Here is a 12552-nt window from a genome sequence, read left to right on the forward strand (position 1 = left end):
CACCCCACAACACTCACAGGGCACTGGGTCGAGCATCAATCCAAAATATAAAATACTGAAACCTAAATTAAATGATTTCCACACACACTCAATTCCTTATCTTCCTAGGCCTTGGGACTCTGCCCTCAAACAGAATTTAAAGAGTTAAAGCTGGTCATAGCTCGTTGTTTTTCATGCTAACATTTGTGGCATTAAGACTATTTTGTTAACTAGGTATATGCAATTCACAGAATTTCACGGCAAATTCCCCAGACCAAATATTTGGCTGAACAAATAAACAACATTATCCATTCCTGAAAATAAGCCAGTAGGAGGAGGAGGCGGTTGGGGGAAGGGTAGTTGCTAGAAAGTGACCTGAGCGGGCAGCCACTGGGCTCAAGACTCCCCCTCGGACAATTTGTCCAAGTGCTGGACATCTGCGAGTTCCTTTTCAATGACAAGGACATTTCAGAAAGTTGCTGGAAATCGGGCAAAACAAAGCCAGGCCGCCTGAGGGGAACCTCAGGGGTTCTCCTAAATGATGTATTCAACCTCCATACCATTAATCAAAGGGCCTGCGACCTGGGGGGGCTGGAGGAGGGGGGGTGTCCCTCTTTGCAGAGGGTTTGGGAGGAACCCTGGAGTCTCACTGCCTTTGCCTGGGGCTCTGATCGCCTCTCTCCACCTGTGCTCTCCAGGGAGCTGGGGCGTTGGCAGCCACTCCACTTCTATTTTTATTGGTTTCCACTAAGCTGCTCCTTTTGGAGGATTGTAGGACTTCAGTAATTAAAAACAAAACTGAACCCACCCCACACCCAAGAGCACATGGAAGAGTGTGTGTACATGAATGCAGGGGGTGCGCACACCACCACCACTCATGTCTAGTGCACTCCTGTCAGCCCACCTCACACAGACTATACAAAGACACTGCTTTTGCCCCAAGCCCATCCAAGCCTATGCAGAAAAAAATGCACATAGAAGAAATGAGCAGGCTAAAATTCCAGGGCGTCATTTAGTTGCATGTGGCAAATAAGGAAAAACAAAGGTCTCTCCTCTGGTCCTCCTTGCCCCTATATCCGTGTCATTCCAAAAAGCCATTTCTCTGCCTTGCTGGCAGCCCTAACTCAGAGAGGCTGCTCAAGCATATTAGCATTTTCCTTTTTCAGTTTGGGCAAAAACTAAGCTTTCTCCTTGAAGAAACTCTGGCTCAGAACATCACCTCCACCAAGTACATCACTTTCTGCCCAGCTCCAGAGAAGTGGGGTGCAGCACAGAGAGGCAAGGAGAGTTGGCATTTGACTCGAGACATTCTACATAGTGGAAGACTTTTCTAGTGCCTGCTTAGAAATTCTGACCCTTCAGTATCTGATCCCCTTGCCACCCCCCACCTAGCCCAGTCTGTTGGAATGTTGAACTTGATGAAGGCTTTCATGTGGGGAATAGGAGACAAGGCAAAAGAGTCAAGCAAAACTGGAGAATTCCACCAGAGGTCTATTAAAATAGTGGTCACCAAACTTTGAAGGCACATTAAGTTTTATTGGAAAAAACCCACTTCTAAAACAAAAACAAGAAAAAAACTCCTGTTGAAAGAAAACACACACGTACACATATGTTAATATGTGAGTGTGCAAATTAGGTTGGGTTTGAAAATGTAACCTTGGTGTCTATAATAATGGAAATGCGGTGCAGAGGTGGGAGTCATTTCCCTAGAGTTGAGATTCTGCTCTGTCACAGTCAGCTGGGACAAACCTCTAACAGGTGAACAAAAACAGAAGATGTACAAGGAGCCCCAACCTGAGTCTTTAATCTGTCCTACTTCTTTCACCCCACTGTTTCTCCAAGGCATGCGCCATCCAGATGGGGGAGGGCCCTGCATCCTCGTTAACACTAAATAGAAATGGAAAACACTTCATCCTGGCAATTATCATCTTTCTACCATCAGTTTACTTCCTGTGCCTCCAACTTAATCACCTCCAGTTACCACCCTCTGACTTCTGTCCTGCCCCCAGCCCCACCTCAACAGGAAAAAAATCACATTCCAAAGAGATGGGGCAGAAGGAATAGAGAAAAGATTAAAGAGAAAGAGAACATCATTTACCTTTAAAATAATGACTCATTTTATTTTTTCTTTTAATACGTAGTTATAAATATATTTTGTCAAAATATATGATCAATATGGTCAAAACATTTGCACGTAAAGTCATAAATAAGGTCAAGGTGAATGTTTAGGTTTTTTTTCCTTTTTTTTTTTTTAAGATAAAAGTCCAGCTGTAAGGAAGCAGTCTGTGTGTTGTGTGGGTGAGTGGCTGGGAGTGTGTGAGAGAGTGTGTGTGTGTGTGTGTGTGTGTGTGTGTGTGTCCCCAAGGCCTGCCTGTTCTCAGCGGCACCCGCATCCCTCTACTACCATCTCCTGATAATTTTTCAGCACTACCTTGTCATACTCATCCAGGTACAGCATGGAGATGGCGCTCAGTTCAGTGGGAACACAACAGGCTTTGGGGATACTGGAATTGACAGAGTTGACCAGGGTCTGCACAATGGCGTGGTTGGTTGAGTTGAGGTGGTCAGCTAGTGGAAAGGGGCAGTCCCCATGGCAGTAGAAGGCCTGGTAGCCCGGCGGGGCCACAATCCAGTCGTTCCAGCCCACGTCGCTGAAGTCCACATAAAGCGAGTGGCGCCGACAGTTCTTAGTCTTCTTCCGGGCCCGCTGTGGGTGATGCTTGGGGCTACGCTTGGCCCTCCGGCGTCGGGTCAAGGCATGTCCCCGGCCATCATGGCCAAAGGTGACCAGGAGGGGCCGGAGCTGGGCCCAATCCCCACTCCCTTGAGGTAACGATCGGCTAATCCTGACATGCTGGCCCTGGTGGGTCCGTGTCTGATGGAGGTGAGTCACCTCGATGGCCAGCCCATAGTTTGGCTGCTTCTCCCGGGTCCAGCGAAGGACCGCAGGGCTCACATCAAAAGTTTCCCACCGCGTCACATTGTGGTGGACCAGTCTTGTGTCCAGTAGTCGTGTGATGAGGTGCCCAGGCACCACTTCTGCTGGGGGCTTCATAACTTCATAAACGTTTATTCGATGAAAGCCCTGCTCCCAGTCAGGGCCCTGGTCCACCTGCTCCCGGAAGAGTCGAAGCTCCGCGGACGAGATCACCTCGTTCTCTGGGATGCTGCTGAGGTTAAAGAGGAAACGAAAAGCAGAGTTTTCGCTGGTCCCTGGGATGCTCTCCAGATGTTCTGGGCACAGTTGGGGAGGAAAAGAAAAAAAAACACATGAACTTCTTTGAGAGATTGAAAAGTCAAGAACTAGCTCAGAGTTGGGTGATAAGTGGTGAATTCTGCTTATATATGGTAGAAGCTTTTCTGGGGACATAAGCATACCTTTAATTTGAAGGAGCAGATACATGGGGCAGCTAGCTAACCAGCGAGACTCAGCTAGCCTTCCACAGGCACCAAAGACAGCATCTCCCAGTCTCCTTTGTATGTCTAATAATTTCCATGTGGTCAACTCCTTACTCCACTACCATCAGACTCCCTTTAAAGCCCTCTTGGCTTTGTGTACAGTTTTCTTTACAAGTGGTTGTAAAGAAAGAGAAGGGCCAACAGAGCAAAGGCAGGAGGAACACGCATACAGCCACCCTCGCCTCGTCTTCCACTTGTGAGTGTGTTGCTGACATTTCCCCAGATCTTGGAAACACAGAGCGTGCCTTGTTGATCATGTTACAGAGGGGAAAATAAATTCCAACACAGTAATGATGCTGGTGGATTAATAACTCAGATTTACTTTGGAAAAGAAACATCCGTTAGGAAACATTCAGATCAGATTACAAGGCCCCTATTGAATAAACCTGACAAACACACAGCTGTAATATTAAATTCAGTAGGTGCTTTGAAAAAAACAGACAGAAAACCTGGCAGAAAAGGCTTTGATATAGCAAAAACACACTGCTGGGGCTAGCCCACGTCTGAGTGGTGTCACTCCCCTTCCGCCGAACCCCTCCCCTCCGTCTCCAAAAAATAAATTCAGCCACAGCTCTGGAAATTCTTGGAGGTAGGCAGCCTGGTTCCCCAGCCTCCTGGATGTGCGGCTTTGATGTAACCTGACCTCCCTCCCCCAGGGCTTCCACCGCCCCACAGCCGGCCCTGCCGGCCCTCCCCCGCCCAGACTCGGGCCGGGGACTGACCTTCGTGGTGGAAACTCCTCACGGTGTTGGCCCGACTGGCGGGGCGCTCGGGGTACTCCAGGCCGACGCTGTGGATCTGCTCTTCCTCCTCCTCCTCCCCAGACTGCAGCCGGTAGAGATCCCGCATGTAATCTGGGACGACGGCGCTCTTGCTAGGCTGCGGGCGGCGGCGCAGCCCGAACATCTGCAGAAGTGTCGCCTCGAAGTCCCGCAGGAGCTCATGGCTCTGCCCTGAGCGGCGTCCCCCTGCGTGGCCCTGAATTTCGGCGACTTTTTTCTTCCCCGTCTCAGGTATCAAACTAGCATGGCTCGCGCCTCCTAGCAGGACTTGGCATAATAAAACGACCATCAGCATTCGGTTACCAGGAATCATGGTGTCTCTGGGGAGGGGGAGGAGGTAGAAGGTTAAAAAATAAATAAACACCAATAACTAGAGAGAAACAGAGATGTCTCTGCATATGCATACAGGGCCGGAGATGGGGGGTCAAGATGTAAAACAGGTCAGAAGGATCGTCTGTACCTTCTCCCTCACACACCCCCACCGCCACCAGCTGCAGCCATGCACGGCCTGAAAGTAGGAATTGCCCTGTAATTACTTGGTCTAACTTGTTTACAGTCAAATAACCCCAAATCAGATAGCCTCCATCCTGTTAATCTTTTTTTGTCCCAACTGCTATCTGAGCCATGATCTCAGCTTGGCTTCTTCAAGGATAAACAGTTAACATTGAGGGGGTAAAAAAAAAAAAAAAAAAAAAAAAGTGGGGGAGGGAGAATTAAAATGCCATCGCTCTCCACTTCAGACCTTCAGCCTCTCCCCCTCTTCCTCCACCCAACCCCCTTCTTCCTCTGCCCTCCGAGCCCAACTTCCACAACTTCCAGCTGGTTCAGGGCAGGAGGGAGGGAAAGGAGGGCAGGGGGAAGGCACTGGGCGGCCGGGTCCAGAGGCCAAGTCAGAGAACATGGGATGGCAGCTGACCGAGCGGCTTGACAGTTTATTTTACTGCGGCCGATGCGTTTGAAATGCCCAGCAAAAAGCATCTGATGGCGCCCGCTCGCTCACGCCCAAGGAAGGGGGGGATGTTTCCGGTAGCAACCTCTGTGAGTTTTGACAAGCAGCTGGGAACGCGCCACGGGGGCACTGGGGTCTCCCCAGTCAACTTAGGGCGGGGGGTGCGTAGCCCATAAGGTACAACCCCGGGCTGCAGGCCTTTCATCTCTTTACCCCCTCTCGCTCCCCTTTCTTGCAAGGCACCCGACCCGAGAGCGCGAGCGGGAGCAAGCAGCACTTTAAACAGAACCGGTACGCTCAGAGCTCCAGGCTGCCCCGCCGAGAAGAAAGCGACAGCGCTGCCAGAAAGCGGAGTGTGGACTTTGGAAGGAAGGTCCTATGGGAGGGACACAAGGCGAGCAGGGGTGGAGAGGGCAGAGCGAATTCCCGGGAGGGGGCAAGGAAGAGATGTCTACTCACTGACAGAAAACAAGGCATATAATAACAGTCCATGATTCTTGACAGCCAATCTTGAACAAACTTGCTGGAAAGGCTCAGAGGAGCTGCGGCAGTGCGTTGCTCTGGATGGCACTACGGAATGGCTCCTAAAATGAATATTTGAATATAATGAGACTCTGGCGCAGACTGGCTCTGTTTTTCTTCCAGCCCCTCTGGGTCACGTGCACGCAGAGGCCCCGCCCCGCGCACGGAGGAGCCGCCCTCCCCGCGGCCGCCGGCGAAAGGGCCCGCGCGCCCTGCCCCCGCGCCCCGCCCCCCGGAGAGGCCGCCTCCGCGCCCACCGCCGAGCCTCCCGCGGCCCCGAGCAGCTCCGGGCGGCGCTCGGCCGAGCCTTCGGCTGGTCCCCGGGCGCCGCGCGCGGGGGAAGGCGGCCCGCGCCTCTGCCTGGGCATTCGGTGCGTCCGGCCGGGCCCTCGAGCCAGCAGCCTGAGGCCGGAGCGTGTGGGGCGCGCTGGAGGGGCTGCGCCTTCCAGCGTGAACCCGCTCCAGCGGGGCCGCGGGGAGGGGCGGCGGAGCCTCGGCCGCTCACAGCCTCCCCACCGAGGGGCGCTTAAAAAGGACAGCGCTGCGGGACACAGCCGCGCGCACCCCGCCGCTTCCTCCCCCGGGTCTCCGCCAGGGCTCCCAGCGACAGCCAGTCCCCTGGCGAACGCTCAGATGCACCAGGCAGCCGCTTCAGCTCCCAGCCAAGAGCTGGGGACCCTGACACGCGCGGGGCCAGACGGGGAGGTGATCAGCCAGGGATCGGTGTGGGAAAGTGAGGAGGGAGCGGCCGCCAGCCTCTTTTCTCCGACTCCATTACGGGGAGAAGCTCCGCGCCGCGTCCCCACGGGTAAAGCAAATCCCCAAAGCGAGCGGCCGGCGGGGCCATTGGCGGCGGAGGGGCGGACGCCGGCGCTCACGGCTCCGGCCGGCTCGAAAGGAGGCGTCGCCGCGGAGAGGGCGCTTCACATGTTTCGGGTCTTAATGTCCCCGAGCTTTTACAACTCCCGACCCGGCGCAGAAAGGAAATCCCACCACGTTCCCAGGGGTCGAGAAAACCGTGAACAGCTTTCGGCCTGCGCTGGACCTCGGCGTCTGCGTCTCTCTCTCTCCAGCTTCTCTGATTTTTTAACCTCCCAGTCCTCCCCCCGCCACTTCCTTCCCCCCCTTCCTCCTTTGCACCAGCTGCAGAGTCGCAGCAAATATTTCCTCAAGAATCTCGCCAGCCCACAGCTCAAGGAATTACTAGGATGTCCTAACTCTAACCGAAGATGCTGCGCGCGTGGGTCGCTCAGCACGAGGGCCTTTTCGAAAACCTGCGCTGCGACCCTGCGTCAGCCCAGGCCCGCCCCGGGGTCCCGAGTCCCACGACTCCCGCTCGAAAGCCCACTGCGCCCGCCTCCCTTTCCTGAGGCTGTTCCCGGTTCCCGCCTTGGGTCTCTTCGGAGATTGAGAGCTCAGGTCTCCCGCCTCACTCCCCCCGACAAACTTGGTTGTCTTCTTGGGGGCACTCGAGGGACGTCTTTGAGGAATAGGAAAGAATCAAGCGCGCAGCCCTCCCGCCGCGGCTGTCCGGCGTCGCCCGACTCCACGGCCGGGCTGGGAGCCCGCGGGCGCCCCTGCACGACCGTCCGCGCCTGGCCCGAGCCGCGCCACTTGTGGAGCGGCTGTAGGTTTTCCCCCTCCTGCGCCACCGCTGGGGCTGACTGCGAAAGGGTTGGGGAGAGCAGAGTTTTTTTGAGACGCCTGGAACCCTAAAAAAGCCCCATGGATGGAGCTCCAGAAATGGGAAAAGCAGATGGAGAAGGGCCGGTCCCCGCGCCGAAGGGACGGTGGAAGGGGCGGGCGCCCGGGATCCGGGACCAGCCTCTGCTCCCAGGAATCTCCCCGGACGGCGGCGGGAGCGCGCGCCGCGCTGAAACCCAGGAGCTGGGGAGAGCCGGGTGTATTTCACTTTCGGATTCGGAAGGATTCATCGCTAATCACGTTTTTCTCCCCATTTTTTTTTTTAAGTTAAAAAAGATAAAAGCCGAAAAGAACTTTCATCTCCAGAAGTTTTTCTTGGGGGACGGGGATGCAACTCGTGGCGACTGTCCTTTACTTCCCTGCCCGAGTCTTCTCCCAACGCCGACATTTGTTCAGAGGTAGCCTCAGTTTACCAAGTCTATGTCTTTTGGGGTTTTAACGGCTCACAACATCTTCAGCCCACAAACCGCGACTCTCACCAACCTCCCACCTAAGCGGTGCCCAAGAGACCTGCGAGGTCGCGGGCCCAGCTCCCACGGGGAGGGGCCTGCAGCGACCCGGGAATCCCAGGACCCTGTCCCGTTGGCTCCGGGCCGGGAGGGCCAGTAAGAGCCGCGCGTCCGCCGTGCTTCTCGCCACCAACTCCCCATAGGACACGACACTGCAGGAAAACGCTCCCTGGAGTGCCTGGCACCATGACCATCGTCCCTACAGACCCCACAGCGTGAAATGATAGAGGAGAGGCTCCTTGGATGCTGCAAGTCTACGAAAATAGCTCGTGGAAGAGGCGTGTGTGCCGCGGCAGTTCGCCAGCTCTCCCGGGGACGCCTGCCGGCTGGGGACCGGGTCTGGTGACGTCCCCCTCTACGCAGCCCCTCCGGCGGCGCACAAGCTCCGGAGGCAGCTGACCTGCGCTCCCCACCGCAGAACCAGCCCGCGTTAGTGGTTTTCTCTCCACCTCGCCGCCCTCAGCTCCCTTTCGCTCTCCGGACCTCAGAGCCAACACTCTCATTTCTCTCCCGGCCCTTCCTGTCCCGGGATGGCAAAGGCCAGTCCACCAGCAGCGTGTAAGGCTCAAGACCCCGCAGTCTTCCCCAAGGACCCCCAACTAAAGGCTTCTCTTCTCTCCTCTCCTGCCCCGAACCGACCAAAGGGGGAAATCGCCCGGGCCGCCGGACGGAGAAAGTGGCCTGGGTACAGGCAGTGGCAGATATGGAAGTGCCTTTCAGCGCCAGCATCCCTACCTCTAGCACCACCGTTGGAGAAAAAAAAAAAATAGGCCACCTTGTGCTACAGCCACAGCCTGAGAACCCTGCTTCTCCACCCGAGGATGCGCCACGGACCCCTCTGCCCGGCGCCCCTCGCCACCTCGCCTTGCTCACCATAGGTCCCTGCAGTAGCGGGCTCGCCAGCAGCTGCTCCTGGGGACCTCTGAACGGCTGCAGTGAACCTGGGCGAGGGCCGAGGACTGGGGCGCTGCAGGCTCAAGACGGCGCGGACGCGAATCCCATCAGGGAAAGAAGCGAGATACTCAGCTCGGAGCAGCGGCGGCGTCTCAGGCCCCCGTCCCTCGGCTCCGATGCCAAACTCACCTAGCTTCCGGACCGGGCTCCGCTCTCCGTCCCTCCCTCCCTCCTCCTCTGCCCTCTTGCATCTTCTCCTTCCTCCTCTTTCCCTCTCTCTCTCTTTCTTTCTTTCCTTCCTCCTCCTCTTCCCCAGCAGCCCCTCCTTTCTTCCCTCCTCCCTAGCTCGCCTCCCTTTCTGGGATGGGAGCCCCGCCCACATCCTCCCATCCAGCCGCCGGGCCTCGCCTCGCAGGCCTGGGTCCCGGAAGCCCCAGCAGCGCCGGAGTCCGCGGCTGCCGCAGGGGCTGGGCCGCCGCTGCCTTCGGCTGGGGAGGCAGCCGGGGCTCACCTGGGGACCGCGTGCAGAGGTACCAGAGAGCATGCACCGACTAGTCCCCGTATCTTCCAAAAGTACCCATGGGAGTCTGGGCTTCCCTGAGTTTAGAGTAACTGCTACCCAAACTGATGATTAAAACACTGAGTAATCATCATTTACTCCGAGTAATTAGAGATAATGAAACACCTCTAAAATCAGGTTATGGAGAAAGGAGCTGTTGGATTGGTTTAAAGGGTGGCCTTCCATAAACTGTTAAAGGATTTCCAAACGTTGTGAAACAGGCTGTGCGCAGAGCTATGTGTCCAAAAGAGGTACTTCTTCCGCTATTAAAAGGTGACTTTCCTTCCAAAACACCTTTTTTTTTTTTTTTGAGGAAGATTAGCCCTGAGCTAACATCCACCACCAACCCTCCTCTTTTTGCTGAGGAAGACTGGCCCTGAGCTAACATCCCTACCCATCTTCCTCTACTTTATACGTGGGACGTCTGCTACAGCAGGGCTTGATGAGCGGTGGTTGGTCCTCGCCTGGGGTCGCACCAGCGAACTGGGCATCAAAGTGGAGCACAGGAACCCAGCCGCTGGGACACCAGCAGCCCCCAAAACATTTTATTTAATGCTTCTTGTGGAAAGCCTTGGCAACGACCATCAGAAGGCCTCAATAAACAGTCTAGTTCCCGCCCCCCAGGCCTAACCCTTTTGAGAACAGAGGTGGCTTGGAGACAGGCTAGGGCCATGTTTTTACAGTTAGAAAAGACTTCTAACTCAGAAGCCCTCTTAAGAACTGCCAGGGCAGTCACATCTGTTGTTGCTCTTGTTGATTTTTGCTGTTGTTTGTTTGTGGTGCACCTCCGAATCCTCAACCTCAGCAAACTGACCTTCTGAGGAGGTAACCACAGAAGCAACAACTTTTGGGCCACTGGAAGACAAGAAAAGATATCCTTTGTTCTGGGTTGTTTTTTTTTGTTGGTGGGGAAGATTGGCCCTGAACTAACATCTGCACCAGCCTCCCTCTGCCTTGTACATGGGACACTGCCACAGCATGGTCCAGTGAGCAGTGTGTGTCCACCAGGATCCGAACCTGCAAACCCCGGAGGCGCTGGAGAAGTGACTCACTTGACCTCAGCCACCGTGCCACTGGGCTGGCCTCCCTTTGGTCTGTTTTTAATGTAAGAAGGGGGATAAGGAGTTGGCCCTTGTCTACAAGCCAGTGCTAGTAACCCTATTAGCAGGGAGGTGGCATATGTGGCTTTGACGCCTTCCCACAGAGGAGCCAGTTTCAGAGTGCCTCTGACAGAGCAGCGAGGGGGACAGCGGCTCCTCTCTGCTTACAAACACAGAAGGGGAAGGAGGGCCAGATTAAAGGGACTGGCCCAGAGCCCCATGTCAATCCCATCCTCTGCTCTGGAGCCCAGAGCTAAGGCTGCTGCCATGGGCTGAGGGTCACAGGCCAGAGCCGGGGCAGCCAGGGGCCGGCTGCAGGAGGGAGCACTTCCTGTCCCGGCTCTCTTTTCCTGGCGGACATTACACTTCACTGCCTCAGCAAGGCATTTAGGTCTTGACTGAAGCAGATAGTGGTCGAGGGTAGCTGGTCTATAAAAACTTTACGTTTACACACCTTCAGTATTTGGAAAACAGGAACTACTTCCTGTGTGGCAGGCAGACGACCAAGGGGGGACGCGCATGAGATCAGAGAAGCCACTGTGGCAGGCCAGGCCTCCTGCGGTCTTGGTCTTTCCACCAGGCCTGAGCCCCAGAGTGAACCAGACAACGAAAGCAGCTGTGTGGCTCTGGCACATCCTGTCACTCCTGTGGCCTTCGTCCGGTGCTCTCAGCTGCAGAATGAAAGGGTTAGGCCCCCTTTCAGTTTGAAAATGATTTAATTTTTTAAATGGAATTTTATTAAACATCTATCTTCTTTCATTGTAACTCACTCCTGGGCCCACTTCCTCTAAGAGCCTCTCGTTAAACAGGGCAGGGCAATGCCACCCCCTGAAAGGATGACTGACAGGATGCCCCCAACTTCCAGCGCAATCAAAAGGACATGAACTATTAATAATAACAGCGCAAAATTAAAACTCCGTTAGATAGTTACATGATGTCCATCGGGGGCAGTCAGCGTGGGTTAAATGGTCGCCGAGCCCCTAAATCAATCACTATTGTTTTAGTCATTAACAAAATGTGTTCCTCAATATTTAAACTCGAAATCAACTGATACGTTGTGCTTAAAAGCAGGGCTTTATTTTATTTTATTTTAAGGCACCGGATAATAGTGTTTTTCCTTTCTTAAACACAAATGTTTTTGGATGGCAGATTTTATCTCTCTTTTTTTTTTATTGGCACCTGAGCCAACATCTGTTGCCAATCTTCGTTTTTTTTCTTTTCTTCTTCTTCTTCTCCCCAAAGCCCCCCCAGTACATAGTTGTATACTCTAGTTGTGAGTGCCTCTGGTTGTGCTGTGTGGGACGCCACCTCAGCATGACTCGATGAGCAGGGCCATGTCCACGCCCAGGATCTGAACCAGCAGAACCCCGGGCCACCGGAGCAAAGCGCGTGAACATAACCACTTGGCCATGGGTCTGGCCCCAGATATTATCTCATTAAGGCCCAGATAATAAAGTGACCCACAGCCCACCCATGAGTCTATGAAACTCACAGTCCAGGAGTGTCTGGTTAAGCCACCCGACATGCCTTGTTTACACCCTGAGATGAACCTTTAGATGTGTGGTGGGAGGACTCAGCTTCAGTGCTTTTGGGAAAGCTTTATTGCTAGCCCACATTTTAGATGGGTACAAACCATCTATTATCAACTCCCTCTACTCGCTCCTCTTTTCCTTTTCTTTCTTCTCTCTCATGACCAAGAACAACTCACTTCGCTGGTGACAGAGCAAAATCAGTCACAGCCCAGTGATCAGAGCCCGTGAGAGGAATCAGTTCAGTCTTTTCCCCATTTCAAGCTTACTTATGAATCTTGGTGTTTTCATAGAATGTAACACAGATGGACCAAATGAAACTGTACCCTTGACAGTTCTGCTGTCACAAGAGCCACTATTGCTCCTCTGGGGTGCTGCTGAAGGAAGGGCCTTCGATTGTTGGCTTTTCCTGGAGAGCATCAAGAAACAATAGCGGAAAGCAAGCCCTTGGGACAGCCATTCTCAGGGTGTGTTCTGAGGACAGTCGGCTCCAGAACAAGGCTGGAGGGCTGACATGGTGCGGACCTCCTGGCCTTGCCTGCCTGAGATCTGGACCCAGAAATTTA

General features: G+C 54.3%; 1 protein-coding gene across 3 annotated transcripts; it reads right to left on the reverse strand.

Annotated features, from left to right (window-relative positions):
- Nucleotides 1–2072: 2072 nt before the first annotated feature.
- Nucleotides 2073–9084, reverse strand: BMP4 (bone morphogenetic protein 4). Of its 3 annotated transcripts, none has more exons than XM_046647882.1 (4): nucleotides 8988–9084; nucleotides 5629–5753; nucleotides 4161–4540; nucleotides 2073–3213 (listed from the first exon to the last, which is right to left on the reverse strand). In XM_046647882.1, the coding sequence occupies exons 3-4, from the start codon at nucleotides 4531–4533 to the stop codon at nucleotides 2357–2359; spliced, it is 1230 nt and encodes a 409-aa protein (XP_046503838.1). In that variant the 5' UTR covers nucleotides 4534–4540; nucleotides 5629–5753; nucleotides 8988–9084; the 3' UTR covers nucleotides 2073–2356. The 3 variants fall into 3 exon arrangements, with proteins under 3 accessions (XP_046503838.1, XP_046503837.1, XP_046503839.1); XM_046647881.1 differs by having other exon boundaries at nucleotides 8778–9035; XM_046647883.1 differs by lacking the exon at nucleotides 8988–9084 and adding an exon at nucleotides 6685–6746.
- Between the last annotated feature and the right edge of the window lie 3468 nt (nucleotides 9085–12552).

Source organism: Equus quagga, chromosome 20 (assembly GCF_021613505.1).
Source record: "Equus quagga isolate Etosha38 chromosome 20, UCLA_HA_Equagga_1.0, whole genome shotgun sequence".
Taxonomy (NCBI): Eukaryota; Metazoa; Chordata; class Mammalia; order Perissodactyla; family Equidae; genus Equus; species Equus quagga.

Coding starts and splice junctions, on each gene's coding strand:
- BMP4 (XM_046647882.1), bottom strand. CDS start 4,533: ATGATTCCTGGTAACCGAATGCTGATGGTCGTTTTATTATGCCAAGTC. Junction 3,214..4,160: donor GAGGAGTTTCCACCACGAAG/GTCAGTCCCCGG, acceptor AACTGTGCCCAG/AACATCTGGAGAGCATCCCA.